This window comes from Oncorhynchus mykiss, chromosome 7 (assembly GCF_057628025.1).
Source record: "Oncorhynchus mykiss isolate SJ-2025 chromosome 7, ASM5762802v1, whole genome shotgun sequence".
Classification (NCBI taxonomy): Eukaryota; Metazoa; Chordata; class Actinopteri; order Salmoniformes; family Salmonidae; genus Oncorhynchus; species Oncorhynchus mykiss.
Window position 1 is genome coordinate 40971123 of NC_143028.1, and position 16714 is coordinate 40987836.

At 42.3% G+C, this 16714-nt stretch overlaps 1 protein-coding gene across 1 annotated transcript; it reads left to right on the plus strand.

Moving 5' to 3' along the window:
• Positions 1–3787: 3787 nt before the first annotated feature.
• LOC110527882 (leucine-rich repeat neuronal protein 1) lies at positions 3788–16434 on the plus strand. Its single transcript, XM_021609468.3, has 3 exons — positions 3788–4057; positions 4183–4281; positions 13209–16434. The coding sequence occupies exon 3, from the start codon at positions 13458–13460 to the stop codon at positions 15618–15620; it is 2163 nt and encodes a 720-aa protein (XP_021465143.2). The 5' UTR covers positions 3788–4057; positions 4183–4281; positions 13209–13457; the 3' UTR covers positions 15621–16434.
• The last annotated feature ends 280 nt before the right edge of the window (positions 16435–16714 follow it).

The window sequence follows — 16714 nt, forward strand, 5'->3', positions numbered from 1 at the left end:
TTAACAGTAACATATCTGCAAATTGCACTACCTCTGCCTCAGGTAGCAGATTAAGAGGACAAGTTGGTCTCAATATCCTGCAGAGGCTCTGTCTTAAGCCTGCCCTACATTCTTATTCTCATCTCCGAGTGAAATATGAACAAACTTCAATCAGCCAGTGGAGGCGAGAAGTGTGGTGTGAGGCTCGACTGTTGTAGGAAAAGGGCTGGAAGAGCCTTCAGAGCTATGCAGAGCAGAAAATACCTTTAAACAGAAACTAAAGAGGAAGCGAGACCACCCCCCTCCCTGTTTTTTTCTCTCTCTTTTTTCAGTTCAATGAAAGTCAGTGAATTAAATACACCAAGCCCAGCTGCAAATGCATTGGTGTCTACGGGAGACACACCCAGTTAAGTAGACCTGAGTGAACTATCTTAATTTATCCACCACCTTTGCTTTGGACAAGTCTGGGAAGAGCAGGGCTGTGCTCTGTTGCAGGAAAGACCAGTGTGATCTGTGGTGAATGTTGAGAAGATCATGTTCAAAGAGAGAAAGGTCACGATGTGCTGCAGTGGGACGATGTTTGACTTGTCCAAGAGGAGGAGTGTCTGAGCTCCTTCCCACTCGATCACATTCAGTCAGTAGGGCTGCAGTGTGAAGAGAGCTACTGTTGTTACTTCTGTAGAACAGTTATATGAGGCTGAGTGAATGTCTCCATCTGGTGCTGCCTCCTCAAAGTAGTGTCAATAGGCACGTACATGGCTAACGGTCAGTGGTCCTGACAGGCTGACTTCCTGGCTTACTCACGGCTAAATGCCATGTCACTTTGGCCAGGCATCATGCTCACAGTCTGACCAGACTCTCCCACAGCACCTCTCACTTCGACTTGACACATCATCCTGGAAATGAGTAACGATCAGTCACATTAATCACACTCTCTGTTATCACTGTCCATCATCAGACGTGAAGTTAAACCGATGGAAACAAATTCACTTGATACAGCTATCTATATCAACACACTCCTAAACAGTATTAGTTACCAATAAGTATTCCTTACATGGTCCATATTCTGAACTGTTTTAGTTTTCTCCTCACACCCCCTAACATTTCACATAAAACATCACAGTCATTCAGTTGCAGCTGGCAGCTGTGAGTGATAGCTTTTTGGCCATTCCAGAGACTGTTCCTTTGTGAGATTAAGGGATATTAGAAACGGAGACACCAAGCACAAATGTGTTTGTTGTTTGTCCTCCCGAGCTCCCCTTTAACGCTTGTTATGCGATGTGGACTTTAGTATTCACAGAGAATCATACTGGAAGCAGATGACAACACCTGATAAACCACACTGTTTACCGCACAAGTTAATGGGAGGAATCAATACCCGGCATCGATACTGTGAATACAAAATCTCTGGAATGAAAGCAGGACACGCTTGCCAAAGAGTCTACCACAACTGGAGCAACTATCTGTGTGTCGTGATCTTAATGAGACAACATAGTCTTTACCGCCATTATATTCTCTTGTGTGTGATAGGCCCATTTGACTACACCAAGGACCACCTTGAACTACACAACAAGACCTTCAGATCTACTGTCATGACCGGTGGGAGATGTCCCTTCGAGAAGTTCCTCATTGAAAAGGCTGTGAAGTTCTCATGAGTAACAATACATCATAATTGTGCTTTAATTACAAACAGTTGATGCCTATGATGCCCCCAATGTTGCATTTTTCCGATATGAACAGACATGAATCATCAAAAAGCAGCTCCACTGTCATATAGCACCACAATACACCTGGAAGAGGTAGCGGTGCAAGATGGAGCCTTCTTCCTGACATTCCTCCCTACCTTATTTGGTCAATCCATCTGCCCATCCAGCTCCAGACAGCCTGTGCTTTCACTGCAGCCTCTCTCTATCAGGGCCAGAGCTGGCCATCTGTCTTCATCTCTCTCCGTGGACAGGGACGGACAAACAGGGCCCTGGGAGGAGTCGATAAGAACTTTCCTCCCTGCCTGCCTCCTCCCTGCCCACCTCTCCTGTCACCTCACCAAGGGAGGTTTTGAAGCCATGGGTCTTGCACAGTCTGCAAGATCTACCTTCTGGTCTACAGCTAAAACGGTTTAGTTTATCTTTCCAGAAAGGATGAAAGCTCAGGGTCATTTTTTAAAGGCTTGGTATCAGTCCTTTTTATATCATGTTTGACCAGTCAATCAGTTCACAAACACATGCCTTTTTATGCCTAGGGATCGTAGATCGAGGATAGATTAGGTTCAGGATTAAATCTTTAAATCTGTTACGATTTCAGTCTCAACCTGATATGCTCACTTTCAACTGGAATGAATCACTGAGCATAGACTTGGAATAGTTAATCTTGCCAGTCATGAACCTTAGATTCCAAGAGTGTGCATGTCTCATCTATCTCATGTTGTGGAGTGCATTGGGATCAAGGTGCTTCAAAGTGAAGAACACTCAAGGAGAGCAGTCCAAGTGACATCAAACCTCACTTTCTTGAAAATAAACTGGACCTTTTTGACTTTTACAGAGCAGGGTAAGGGGTGTCTACCAGAAAAAACATTTAGGTCTACTGTATTCAAAATGACATGGATTGCTTGGAGTGCATAGTTCTTGTTCTAATAAAGAAAAGCTCTCCAGCAACACATGGATGTGAAGAGAGCAGGAGATGGATGGAGAATAGAGGTGGAGGAGCAATTATTCATGCAGGTCTTCCACTTCAACCCTTTCAGCTTTCACTTGGCTCCCCTCTGGTTTGTTGCCATGTACTTTGAGACATGGCAACAGGGTTGTGTTGCATGAGCAGGTTCACACAGCCTCGTGTGTTCCTGAACCTGGAGTGGGTTCATGTGGGTTCAACCCTCACTAAAAGGATTCTCAGCATCATTAATTTTTATTTTTTTTATTTTATTTTACCTTTATTTTAACAAGGAGTCTACACTGAGACGTGTTCTGGTGCCTAAGTGGCACCAGAAAACCCTATTTTAATAAGATCTGTGAATTGTTCCAGCAGTGAGCTGCATTAAAACCAAAAACGAATTTACCTAATTCAGTGGAGACCTGAGGAACCTCAAGAGTTAACCAACCCTGTGAATACGTTTTGTAACTCACGTTTTTATACTTCAACACCGAAGTTAGGCAAGTCTGAACCTTGTGTAGGCCTAGCAGAGCTTTGTAAACAAAGAGGGAGTAATGAAGTGACCTACAGGACATTGAGGACCAGCCAACCTTTTGCATACTAAAACTGTCCCCTGTGATAAATGTGATGCCATCATACACTATTGCGCAAATCTTAATGGTGCAACTACAACACTGAATAATGTGTTGGGTCCATTACATCTGAGTCACTGCCTAGGGAGACCTGAAAATATCTGGTTTGGGATTTAAATCCTTTTCAGGTCTTGCCATGAACCTAGGGTTCTGTCTATCTGGTCTAAAATAGGTGAGACTGTCAATAATTAATCAGCCAATTCAACTTTGCTGAAGGTCTGCAATATATCTCTAGTCAAACAAAAAGACCCATCCAGTTATTGCTGACATTTGTTAAAATTATACAATGTTACAAAGTTCAAGTGGAGCAACAAATAGAATGGGTTGCATATTAAACAACTTTAATCAGAGCAACTTAACGACCGCAAAACAAAGAGGCACATTGTCTCCTTGTCAAGCTGGGGCAACAGACGTAGTAATGCGGTCTGGATGAAGGAGGGGCCGCAGGCAGAAGACATTCTCAAAAGAAAAATCAAGAAAAAGTGCCCCCCTTTGCGTTTCTCTATCCACTCCCCTCGTTCTCCAACTGCGCAGCCCTAGCGCCTGCCTTTGTCCCCATCACAACAATCATCGAACAGATGGTGCTATGCTTGGGCGAGAATGACAGGCACCAGCCAGCAGCCAATCGCGTAGTCAGGAATCAGCTGACTCGTCTGGACAGCGCCAGGTGCTGTTTTCATATTTTCCTTGAAGGAGCAGTAGGCTACGGGCGAAGAGTAGAATATCGGCAGGCAACTAGTCAATGTGGCTTCAGTTGGCGTTTGGATGTCTCTGCAATCTGCACTATGCTCTGCTCGAAGGTTAGCTTACCTGAGTTGCTGCTTGAATCACATGGAATAGAGGAAGATTAATTGTACATGATCATATTTAAGGAATCCGTTCAGGCTATCTATGTATTTATTGTATGCATTTGTTGGGGATGTAGGCTGTTGACGCATAGAGGTGAAGGCTATTTGCATAAACCTTACTGATGTCCAAAGAAACTGGATGCAACTGAGAAGAGAGGGGATTGCATGTCAACGAGGTGAGGCCAATACTTACAATTATTGCTTTAATTAGGCTAATGTTTGAACAAAGTCAGAATATATTAAACGGAAGCTGTTTATTCTGTAGCCTGCCATGCTCTTTCGAGGTATTTTGCAGTAGTATGAGAACAGGTGGACGTGGATGTTATGAAAACTGGAACTCCGTGGCTGTGCACCGATTGTCTGACACTTACCTTCACAATAAGGTTGAACGTGGCCAGAAAAAACAGGGGTCATAGTATCAATTTTTCTGTGAAGGACATTTCTCTAACAAAATGGTATTTGTTTGCCAACAACCTACCGTTACTGCATCACTGCCAGGGCATGTCTTGCTGTGCATGGGGTGGAGGGACCCAAGGCAATAGCCTTTTATACGACACAATAACTAATAGGCAACCGATTTCTATAATAATGTAATATCAGGCGATCTATATAATTGATCAGGACTACTCTGCCTGTTGTTTTATATCTGCATCTATTATTCTTGTAATTATATTCCGGTCATTCACAGTCAGAATTATACAAATTTCAACATCTCAATGCGTCAGTTAACGTGCTCGGAAACAAACTTTGATCCTCGTGTGGCTCAACGATGCGCATAAATGTAGGTAGGCTCGCGTGGTGCACGCAACGTAGGGAAAATGTGATTTGCATATAGATGCGAAAGCATGTGGGCAGATGTCTCGATTATTTCATTAGTCTATATCGGCAGAATTCGAACAGGCAACCGGTCTGTAAGGAAAAAAAAGTTCAATGTTTCAAGAATATCCAAGTGAGAACAGGTTGTACAAGGGGGGCAGGGAGTGGGGTAGCCTATTGTCATTGTATATACGCGTCTGCTGTTTTGCAGCTGTTGCTCCTATGCAATAGCTGAGGTTATTAACTTAAGACTATTGTCTCACAAGCTTCTTATTCCCCCTTTGTATGACCAACAGTTTTTGTCAACACCAAGGCTAGGCTATGGTAGTGGAGCAGTATCTTTGGCACTGTTTTAAAGCAGTAATCAACAGCAGAAACAATAACAAAGAGGATCCCAGCCCAAACTTCGGTAAACAGCTGAGGGATGGGGTTGGAGAAATGTAACCACTCTCAAATTCATAGACAGAGCTATGGATTCAAGGACTGACCATCCAAAATTATAGTTTTAACCGAATCCAATTTGTTATCGGTCAGTCTGTTAAAGTTGTCATTTGTTATCACCTAGCTACAGACTTTCATTGTTTTATACAATGACACTCATTGCTGTGGTTTCAAGTTGCCTATGCTAGAATTGTCAAGTCATCACTTTGCCTACTGAGCCTCAGTCAGTGTCGGCAGTATGGCATAGGCTGTCAGAGTCTAGACTGAAAAATAAAGTGTTGAGGATGACCTTTTTCTTACAGCAGTTCAAATAAAGAGATGAGTAATGCTAAAGACACAACACTTGACCTTGTTGTGAGCCCTATGTGATATGTCAAGTTACAATCCAAGACCAGAACTGACAGTGAACAGCGGGCAAATCCATTTCTCAAAACTCAAAGAACAAAGTATTAGAGGAGGGGCAGAAGAGTGGCAAGGTGCCTGATGAGGGGTCTGGCCTTTTCTTCTGTCTACCCTGGGGGTATAACCCTTCCCCCCTTTCCCTCCCCCTCCACACACACACACACACACTTTACTGTGAGAACACTGTGACAAAGGCCTGCTAATCGGGTGCGTGTGTCTGTCCACAAGGCAGGGTTGTTAGGAGTCGGTGAGAAAGCCACAATGCTCTCCACCATGGAGAAGTGAGTTCCCTTGAGGCTGGGGATAGGGGGGATGGGGATAGGGGGGATGGGGAGGGGTGGGTGGAGGGTGTTGCAACACATTAGTCTTTGTGTGGATCTCAGAGATAAGGCATGGCACAGGCTCAGCAGCTGTTCAACTAATTCTGTCCTCATAATCAGCTGAAGAAATCATTCTGTGCAGAATGGAACTTTTACAGTGGGTTTAGGGGCCCACACACCCCAGGCTTAGTGGTGGGACATTACTATTCTATTTTCTCAGTGCGAATGACACAGGCTACAAATACGAGCATACATTTCAGGTAACACTTCACTTTACAGTGTTCTTGATACCGGAAAGACTCAACATACCTCTCTCACAGATATCTTATGACTACAGAGATGTACAATATTAATATTTGTCATATTCTAATCTAGTCTATAATCAACATGCATCTTCTCATGTTGACAGGACATGAAGAGGCTGAACCATTTAATGCAGGACATAACTTGAGCCGGCCAGTTGATTCTGCTCCTCGTATCATACTGTACAACATACTTCCCTCCCAAACTCTCCTGTATGTAACTTATTTCACCTCTCCCACCTTTTCAGGGGAATATAGTTATTTTAATACTTACTGTTCTTAAAAATCTTCTCTGTGCTAGCTACCAATTTCCTTTCCCAATCCCAGCCCACTAGACTCTTACGGAGGTGTAAATGTTCATGGGCTTTTAGGAATCAGAATAATGGATTCTGAGCACCCTTCAAGCCTGCCCCTCGAGTGCCTCAGGGCTTATCAACACTTTTCGTTGTCTTTGACTTCATGTTTACACTACTCAAATGAACGAGTGTGTTGAAAATCTACTTTCTCATTTTGTATTGCTCATTGTTACTCAATTATAGAGTTAGCATAGGACTCCCAACTGGCGCAACGGTCTAAGGCACTGCATCTCAGTGTAAGAGGCGTCACTACAGTCCCTGGTTTGAATCCAGGCAGTATCACATCCGGCCGTGATTGGGAGTCCCATAGGGCAGCGCACAAACCGGCCCGGATAGGCCATCATTGTAAATAAAAATGTGTTCTTAACTGACCTGCCTAGTTCAGTAAAGGTTATATTTAAAAACATTTATTTGAGCGTGAGTGTCCATTTAGATCAGGGGTGTCAAACTCATTACATGGAGGGCCTTGTGTCTGCAGGTTTTTATTTTTTCCTTTCAATTAAGCCCTAGATAATCAGGTGTGGGGAGTTCCTTACTAATTATTGACCTTAATTCATCAATCAAGTACAAGGAAGGCAGCGAAAACCCGCAGACACTCGGCCCTCTGTGGAATTAGTTTATTCACTTGGTTTAGAGGGAGTTCTCGAGGGATTGGTGATGGTGGAGAATTGACTTAAATTTGATTGTCCCTAAGGGAAGCCTTATCTTGTTTATTTAGATGTCAGAAATATGGGATGGGATTTCATGTCTTCTATTGCTCACATCTCTGTGAGTAATATGCACTGTGTACACAGGATTGAAAGTAAACACCCTTCTCATGGAAAAATGGATTTCACTCCTCATTACATATCAAAGACCTGGGAACAAGCAAATCCTTAACCATCAGCATTCAAAAAGAATCCTGTAACTCAAATATTTCTCAATTGTCAATTTTGTATTCATGTATTCTTTGCATGATTCAGTTTTATCTGACAACTAGAGGTACTGTAGTGAAGTGAACCATTAGATTTTCCAGCACAGTCTCTTCTATTTGATTACACAGATTTGTATTGTAATGTGTGTATAATATAACAAGAGTACAGCTAACATTTGATTTTTTTTTAAGCTCTGTGTTGTGTGTCTTATGTGTAGTCTGAGTGTCTGTGTACCAGATATTTACTGTGCGGTTGTCCTCTTGGGGTTTGATTGAAGTATTGTATAGACTGTACATGTTGAATTGTCCCATACATACTTTTGTTTAGTTTTACCATCCATTCAAGAACACACAGTCAGACCATGAACGTCATTATTTTGTCGCAGTCTCTTTATATTTAAAATGGAGTACATCAGATGAAAGCCAACATGGAAACGTTCACACGAAACAGAATAGCATACTGTAACATTGACTGCAATAACTTGGTGCTGAAAACATATTTTTGATTGACACTGTTTTGCGAGTTGGCATTCAAATCAAATCGAAGTGTATTGGTCGTGTACACAGTTTAGCAGATATTACATGTTGTAGCAGGTGCACCAAGGTAGAAGTAGTATGTGTTCTTGACAAAGGACATAAAGTTTTCTGGATAGACAATGGCAGGTGTATTGCTCATAAATAGTCATTTTCATGGTTGTCATATGCCATTTTGGCTCATAGCAGACAAGCTACGACTACTGTGCGTACCAGTAACCACTGATGCCCAAGAATCATGTATACCAAGGAATTTTGCACTTACATATCATGTGCTAAAGTAGCTTTGTACCCATATGAATTCATACACATACACATCTCAGGCTGTACTACAATATCACAGACAATTGTGATCTTCAAATCACTTACCCATAGGATCACATAGTATTAACTGTGACTGCTGTATTTAGGTTAAGTACCCCCATTGAAAGATACAAAGGCTGTCGTGATTCAAACTGAATAGCTTTCTCTTTCTTTCCTTCCATGTAGTGTTGTTTTCTTCCCCCCTGCTGTGTGGCTGTGGAGGCCAGGTTTCAAGGCTGAGTTTCCTCTGGCTCTGAGCCCTCTGGGTCAGGAGAACACGGTCAGGGCTGTTTTAGGGTAGTGTCAACGTGGCTCTACAGCTGTTTATTAACACAGCATTGGCCAAGTTCACAAGGTCTCTTCAGCTGTATTGTCATGGTTCCAGGCAGTAATGATACACCCACACCACTTAAACGTTCATATACATTTCTTAAATGTGTCCCCCCCCCCCCCCCCCCGCCCGCCCCACCTGCCTTATAAAACTAAACTGTTTCCAATATAACCATATTGATACTTGTACATGTTTAATGACACTTATCTCTGTCTGACAGAGATAAGTGGACACAACAATATTTGTTTTGTTTTCCTTGGTTTCGACTGTTGTCAGGGAAGCTACGAGAGTAAAAGAAACAAAAACGTGTATGTGTTTAATCTTTGGCTTAGACCTTTTAGATAATATTTAAACTGACACCCTTGTCTGGAATACAAAGACTTACATGAAATGATGGCCTCTTAAATGTCACCTCTCACAATGAAATGGTCCCATCTCTAAGGTCGTTCGGAGTCATGAACAGAATCTCAGATTAACCCCATTGTGATAAATGAAGGCATTATGAGAGAATGCATAACTACAGTAGGAGTAAATTTAAATATCAGATTTAAACCAATGGTATCAATGGCAATCCTTTAGCTTGTGAAACCTTTTAGGCTCCATATTTATTGCCTTAAACTTCAGGATTTAACAACTTGCATAACTTTGTCACTTTTGTGTTTTTGAGGCATTGTGGGCTACTTCTAAGCCTATTTAAGCCTATCAGTAATGGCTGTCGGAGGACTCTCTGTTCTGGCTCAACCTTTGTCTCAACTGGTGTGTTCAGAATACATACACTACTATCATGCTGTAGTGCATTAAAAGCCTTAGTGCAATGACATAAGGGTCCAATAATAAGCAGTTTTCTTACATTTCAATAGAATGGTTTGAATATATTGTTTTTCTGTGAATAGTCAGTGAATAACATCATTAGATCGGCTACAGTTGTTTTTAATTAAAGTAGTTAGACAGTGAGCTGTATCTCGGGGCAGCAGGTAGCCTAGTGGTTAGAGTGTTGGGTCAGTAACCGAAAGGATGCTAGATCGAATCCCTGAGTTAACAAGGTAAAAAGCTCTCGTTCTGCCCCTGAACAGGGCTGTTAACCCACTGTTCCTAAGCCGTCATTGTAAATAATATTTTTTTCTTAACTGACTTGCGAAGTTAAATAAAGGTTAATAAAATAAATAAATAAATCTCTCCTGAGGGTTTCAACTGTTCCATTTCCTTGGATTGATCTCCACCTCTAACTAACCACTCCCTTATTCTGCTTTAGCTTCAGAAACATGTCTGTATTACCCTTATTTCACCCTGTCCCAGGAGAAAAATCCCCTGTGCAGGAAGAGCTTAAACTTGTTTCATGTCACCCTTGTTCTGTTGCCAAGCAGTTTTGTACTCAGATGAATTAGTCAGCTCTTTAGTTCCAAAGCCTATTAGCGAGTGTTGACCACAGACTCTGTTAGGTTAAGAAGGCCTATGGCAATGCAGTACTCACTCACTGAGATTGATACCTCCTTTAGTAAATTCACCTAGTTAGGTTACGGGGTTTCTTAAGTGTTGCTCAGATTAGAATGCCCTACAGGATTCCACCTTGGTAGAGCCAGCTAGCCCATCTACATTATATACTTTTAATACACATACAGAACAGGTTGGTACTCAAAGAGTTAAGCACTATTTCAAATGGTCTGAATGTTCCGGTAGTTACAGGGAGGAATCAGTCCTTATTGATTTCCACTTGCCACATTCAGAACTCAATTACAGAACCTTGTAGTTGCTCAAGTGGGCATATGTGCTTGCCTCTCCTCTGCAAAATCACTAACACTCTTTAGTGATGGGAGCAAAAGCCTAGGAACCAACTCAATTGTCAGTGAAATCATTATGTTCAAGAACATTACCACAATTAAAGTCAATGTTAATTGATATCACATATTAACTTGAGGTTTAATAGTATTGTGGCCTATTTGTTAGTCAGCACTGTATGGTATGGCAGATGCCAGTGCTCCTCACAAGACTAGTTTCTGGATTTACAAGTCCTTCTCCTGAAATTCCTGTCCTTGGACAAAAGTAGTTCTGGATGAATAACTGACAGTTGAGGCTGAGGAGAAGTGTGATGTATGCGCTTTTACAAAATACTGTACTTGCAATGCTCACTGAAGGCTTCTCTCAGAAATACACAACACATGTTAAAGAAATCCACCATATTCCTGTACCAAAACCAGGACACAGGGGCTCTTTCATTAATAATCTAGGAACATATTTTTGCCATCATTTATTTTCTTCAGAGGCATGGAGAATACTGACATATCTCAGAGTAAGTATTTAATGAAGTGTGGAGACGCTAATGATCTATTGCTGATGGGCCTGTTGGATAGATGAAAGCACTCAAGTGAATTTGATCTGTGTCCAAAAATACACAAGTTTTTTTATTTTATTTTAATTGTGCCTGCATTATAAGGATCTGATTTAGCATTTTTCCTCAACTGATGATGCCGCATAATTGACATTAACAATCTCTCAGGGAGATGAAGATGTAAACGGCAGCCAAACTGAAGGTTTGCTCTCAACATCATCATGAGCTGTGTTACATTCATGTTCTATTTAACATGGCTGACATGTCACTTCTGGTTAACATGATGTGACTAGACGTATGATACCCTTACATTTACCCCAGACACTACTTTTCACCAACTCCCTGTCTCATAAATCAAATTGTTTATGCTATGCAGTTGAAGTCGGAAGTTTACATACACTTAGGCTGGAGTCATTAAAACTTGTTTTTCAACCACTCCACACATTTCATGTTAGCAAATTATAGTTTTGGCAAGTCAGTAAGGACATCTACTTTGTGCATGATACAATGAATATTTACAACAATTGTTTACAGACAGATTATTTCACTTATAATTCACTGTATCACAATTCCAGTGGGTCAGAAGTTTACATACACTAAGTTGACTGTGCCTTTAAACAGCTTGGAAAATTCCATAAAATTATGTCATGGCTTTAGAAACTTCTGATAGGCTAATTGACATAATTTGAGTCAATTGGAGTGGTACCTGTGGATGTATTTCAAGGCCTACCTTCAAACTCAGTGCCTCTTTGCTTGACATCATGGGAAAACTAAAAAAATCAGCCAAGACCTCAGAAAAAAAATTGTAGATCTCAAAAAGTCTGGTTTATCCTTGGGAGCAGTTTCCAAACGCCTGAAGGTACCATGTTCATCTGTACAAACAATAGTACACATTAAACACCATGGGACCACTCAGTCGTCATATCGCTCAGGAAGGAGATGCATTCTGTCTCCTAGAGATGAATGAACTTGGGTGCAAAAAGTGCAAATCAATCCCAGAACAACAGCAAAGGACGTTATAAAAATTCTGTAGGAAACAGGTACAAAAGTATCTATATCCACAGTAAAACGAGTCCTATATCAGCACAACCTGAAAGGCCGCTCAGCAAGGAAGAAGCCACTGCTCCAAAACCGCCATAAAAAAGCCAGACTACGGTTTGCAACTGCACATGGGGACAAAGATCGTACTTTTTGGAGAAATGTCCTCTGGTCTGATTAAACAAAAATATAACTGTTTGGCCACAATGACCATCGTTATGTTTGGAGTAAAAAAGGGGAGGCTTGCAAGCCGAAGAACAGTATCCCAACCGTGAAGCATGGGGGTGGCAGCATCATGTTGTGGGGTGCTTTGCTGCAAGAGGGACTGGTGCACTTCACAAAATAGATGGCATCATGAGGTAGCAACATTATGTGGATATATTGAAGCAACATCTCAAGACATCATCAGTTAAAGCTTGGTCACAAATGGGTCTTCCAATGACCAATCATACTTCCAAAGTTGTGGCAAAATTGCTTAAGGGCAACAAAGTCAAGGTATTGGAGTGGTCATCACAAAACCCTGACCTCAATCCCATAGAAAATTTGTGGGCAGAACTGAAAATCTGTGTGCGAGCAAGGAGGCCTTACAAACCTGACTCAGTTACACCAGCTCTATCAGGACGAATGAGACAAAATTCACCCAACTTATTGTGGGAAGCTTGTGGAAGGCTACCTGAAACGTTTGACCCAAGTTAAACAATTTAAAGGCAATGCTACCAAATACTAATTGAGTGTATGTAAACTTCTGACCCCCTGGGTTTGTGATGAAAGAAATCAAATCTGAAATAAATCATTCTCTCCACTATTATTCTGACATTTCACATTCTTAAAATAAAGTGGTGATCCTAACTGACCTAAGACAGGGAATTTTTACTATAATTAAATGTCAGGAATTTGTATTAAATGTATTTGGCTAAAGTGTATGTAATTTTTCTACTTCAACTGTATGTGTTCCTGGTTGTCTATGCATTAAACTAAACTGTACAGTAACCCATAGTCTTTTTTTGTCTTTGTTTTACAGACTCACCGTGCAGTCCTGAGGTTTTGATGAAAGAAACACTCTGAACAGTGGGAGGCTCACTGTAACTCAGGGACTGTTTCACTGGAACCCCCTGCACATCTTTTCCCACCTGGACCATTTTACAGGGATACAACTACAAGTCAGCAAAACCTCTGGTTAATGACAATAACACAGCTCCTGCCAAGGTCATCAACCTTTTCTGGTGTCCAACCCTCTGTGGGTTTGGACCGGTGAACACAGACAGACAGCATGGCGAGAGGGAGATTCATCTACTGTCTACTAGGGCAGTTGTTTGCTGGCCTGATTCTGGCGTCCGTTGGTCTATCCTCCATCCAGAGAGATAATGAGTGTCCCCAGCTGTGTGTGTGTGAGATCCGACCCTGGTTCACCCCCCAATCCACCTACAGAGAAGCCACGACGGTGGACTGTAACGACCTCCGTCTCACACGCATTCCAGGCAACTTGTCCAGCGACACTCAGGTGCTCCTCCTGCAGAGCAATTACATCGGCAGAACCAGTGAAGAGCTGGAGCAGCTCTTCAACCTGACCGAGCTGGACCTGTCTCAGAACAACTTCAGCAGCATTCACGATGTGGGCCTCACCAACATGTCCCAGCTCACCACACTGCACCTTGAGGAGAACCAGATTACTGAAATGCCTGACTACTGCCTACAGGACCTCAGCAACCTGCAAGAGCTCTACATCAACCATAACCAGATCATCATAATCTCCCCAAACGCCCTCTCTGGTCTGCACAATCTGCTCAGGCTCCATCTCAACTCCAACAGGCTCAAGGCCATTGACAGTCGCTGGTTTGAGTCAACGCCCAACCTTGAGATCCTCATGATCGGGGAAAATCCTGTTGTTGGCATCCTGGACTTTAACTTCAAGCCGCTTGTAAACCTGAGGAGCTTAGTTCTGGCTGGAATGGATTTAACAGACGTCCCTGGAAATGCCTTTGTGGGACTAGACAACCTAGAGAGTCTCTCCTTCTACGACAATAAGCTAATTAGAGTTCCTCAGAATGCCCTTCAGAAACTACCTAACCTCAAGTTCTTGGACTTGAACAAAAACCCTGTGCACAAAATCCAAGAGGGGGACTTTAAGAACATGCTGAGGCTGAAAGAGCTGGGCATAAACAACATGGGGGAGCTGGTCTCCGTTGACCGCTTTGCCGTCGATAACCTCCCTGAGCTTACCAAGCTGGAGGCTACTAATAACCCCAAATTTTCCTATGTGAACCGGCAGGCTTTCCGTGACGTCCCTGCCCTGGAGAGCCTCATGTTGAACAACAATGCCCTTAACGCCCTCTACCAGTCCACTGTGGACTCCCTGCCCAACTTGCGTGAGATCAGCATCCACAGCAACCCCCTGCGATGTGACTGCGTCATCCAGTGGATGAGCTCCAACAAGACCAGCATCCGCTTCATGGAACCCCTCTCCATGTTCTGTGCTCTTCCAGTCGAGGTCAGAGGTCAGCATGTGAGGGAGTTGCTCCAGCAGGACTCAGCAGAGCAGTGCCTGCCCATGATCTCACACGACAGCTTTCCCAACCACCTGAACCTGGACATAGGCATGACTGTGGACCTGGACTGCCGTGCCATGTCCCAGCCTGAGCCAGATATCTACTGGGTCACACCTGTAGGGAACAAGGTGATGGTGGAAACCCTGTCTGATAAATACAGCCTCAGTACCGAGGGAACACTGCGTATCTCTCAAATCCAGGTCGAGGACTCTGGCAGGTATACCTGTGTGGCTCAGAATGCTGAGGGGGCGGACACTCGGGTGACTGCTATTAGGGTGAATGGTACTCTCTTAGACAGCACCCAGTTGATGAAAGTGTACGTGAAGAAGACTGAGTCCCACTCCATTCTGGTTTCCTGGAAGGTCAACTCCAACGTCATGACCTCCAACCTCAAGTGGTCATCTGCCACAATGAAGATAGACAACCCTCACATCACCTACACAGCCAGGGTCCCAGTGGATGTCCATGAGTATAACCTCACACACCTACAGCCCTCCACCGAGTATGAGGTATGTCTCACCGTCTCCAACATCCACCAGCAGACACAGAAGTCCTGTGTCAATGTCACAACGAAGCACGCTGCCTTCACTGTGGAGATATCTGACCAAGGCACTAACACCGCTCTCGCAGCGGTCATGGGTACCATATTCGGCATCATCAGCCTGGCCTCTATGGCTGTGTACATTTCCAAGAGGTGGAAGAGGAAAAACTACAATCACTCCCTGAAAAAGTACATGCAGAAAACATCTTCCATCCCCCTCAATGAACTCTACCCTCCCCTCATCAACCTGTGGGAGGCGGACAGTGAGAAGGAGAAAGAGGTTTCCTCCTCATCAGAGACCAAACCAGGCCAGGTGGACACAACACGGAGCTACTACATGTGGTGAAAGCCACTACATGTGGGGTAAACCAGAAATAACACATTTTAGGAGCACAAAGTCACTTATTTTGCTTCTTTGTGTGACAGTAATATGAAATATTTTTTTGCAGTTTTCTGCTTTGCTCATTTGAGGCGAAGAACAGACAGATATTTCAGACTTTTTAGTATAGTGTATTGCCTTTCTCCTCTTGCCCCCTTTTTGACAGTCAATATGGCAGCTTTGTTTAGCTCCCAGGACTTGGTAGTCATTGTGCTTTATTTTGAGTACTTGTTTTGATATCATAGCATGGGTATTGTCATGGATTCAGTCTGGATCAACTTGCTGGAGCTGGAATTGGATCCATTTTGATTTCTTTCTCTGGAAGTATTCTTAGAGAATACAATGGTTTTTTTCTCATAAAACAGTTTAAGTGTTAACTGTTGTACAATGCAATATATAAACCAATTTGTCTATGGACTACAATATAAGCTGACAAAGTAAGTTTAGACTTGATATACTGTCTATTGAATAATGTTAGCAATTGTTCTGTAATGTTGTATCAACTATAATTTGAATGACTTCTTTGACTTTAACAAACAGTAATTTTTTTATTAAGAACTTAAGTTTGCAGAGAAAATACCATAAACCAGCAATAGAAATATGAATGTTTAATAACTAGGTAAGTAGACATAAAGCTTTTTAAATTCTCAGAATATTATTTTTGATTTTGCTAGAATCATTCAACGATCACTGAGTTTGTTGTGATTTGCACACGCAAATACTGTATGTTGTATATTGAGGAGCAAGCAAAAATAAAATACTTTTTTCCTCATATTTTTTATAACATTTCCAGACCTTGTGTCATTATTTGTATGTTACATCATATATAGTAAAAACAGGCTCTGGAATAATATATTCATTTCAAACCTTAAGCATTTACTTTGACAACAAAGACGGTGTTTACCATAATTCCATATGACTAAAATGAAAACATGTAATGCGGGGCAGAGGGAAAGATGTGTTTTACATTATGACATTATGGTAAATGATGCATTATATCAGTTTGAGTGTAGGTGTAGGCACAGTGTAGATTGTGATAAAGAGAGATGGAGTGGAGAGAT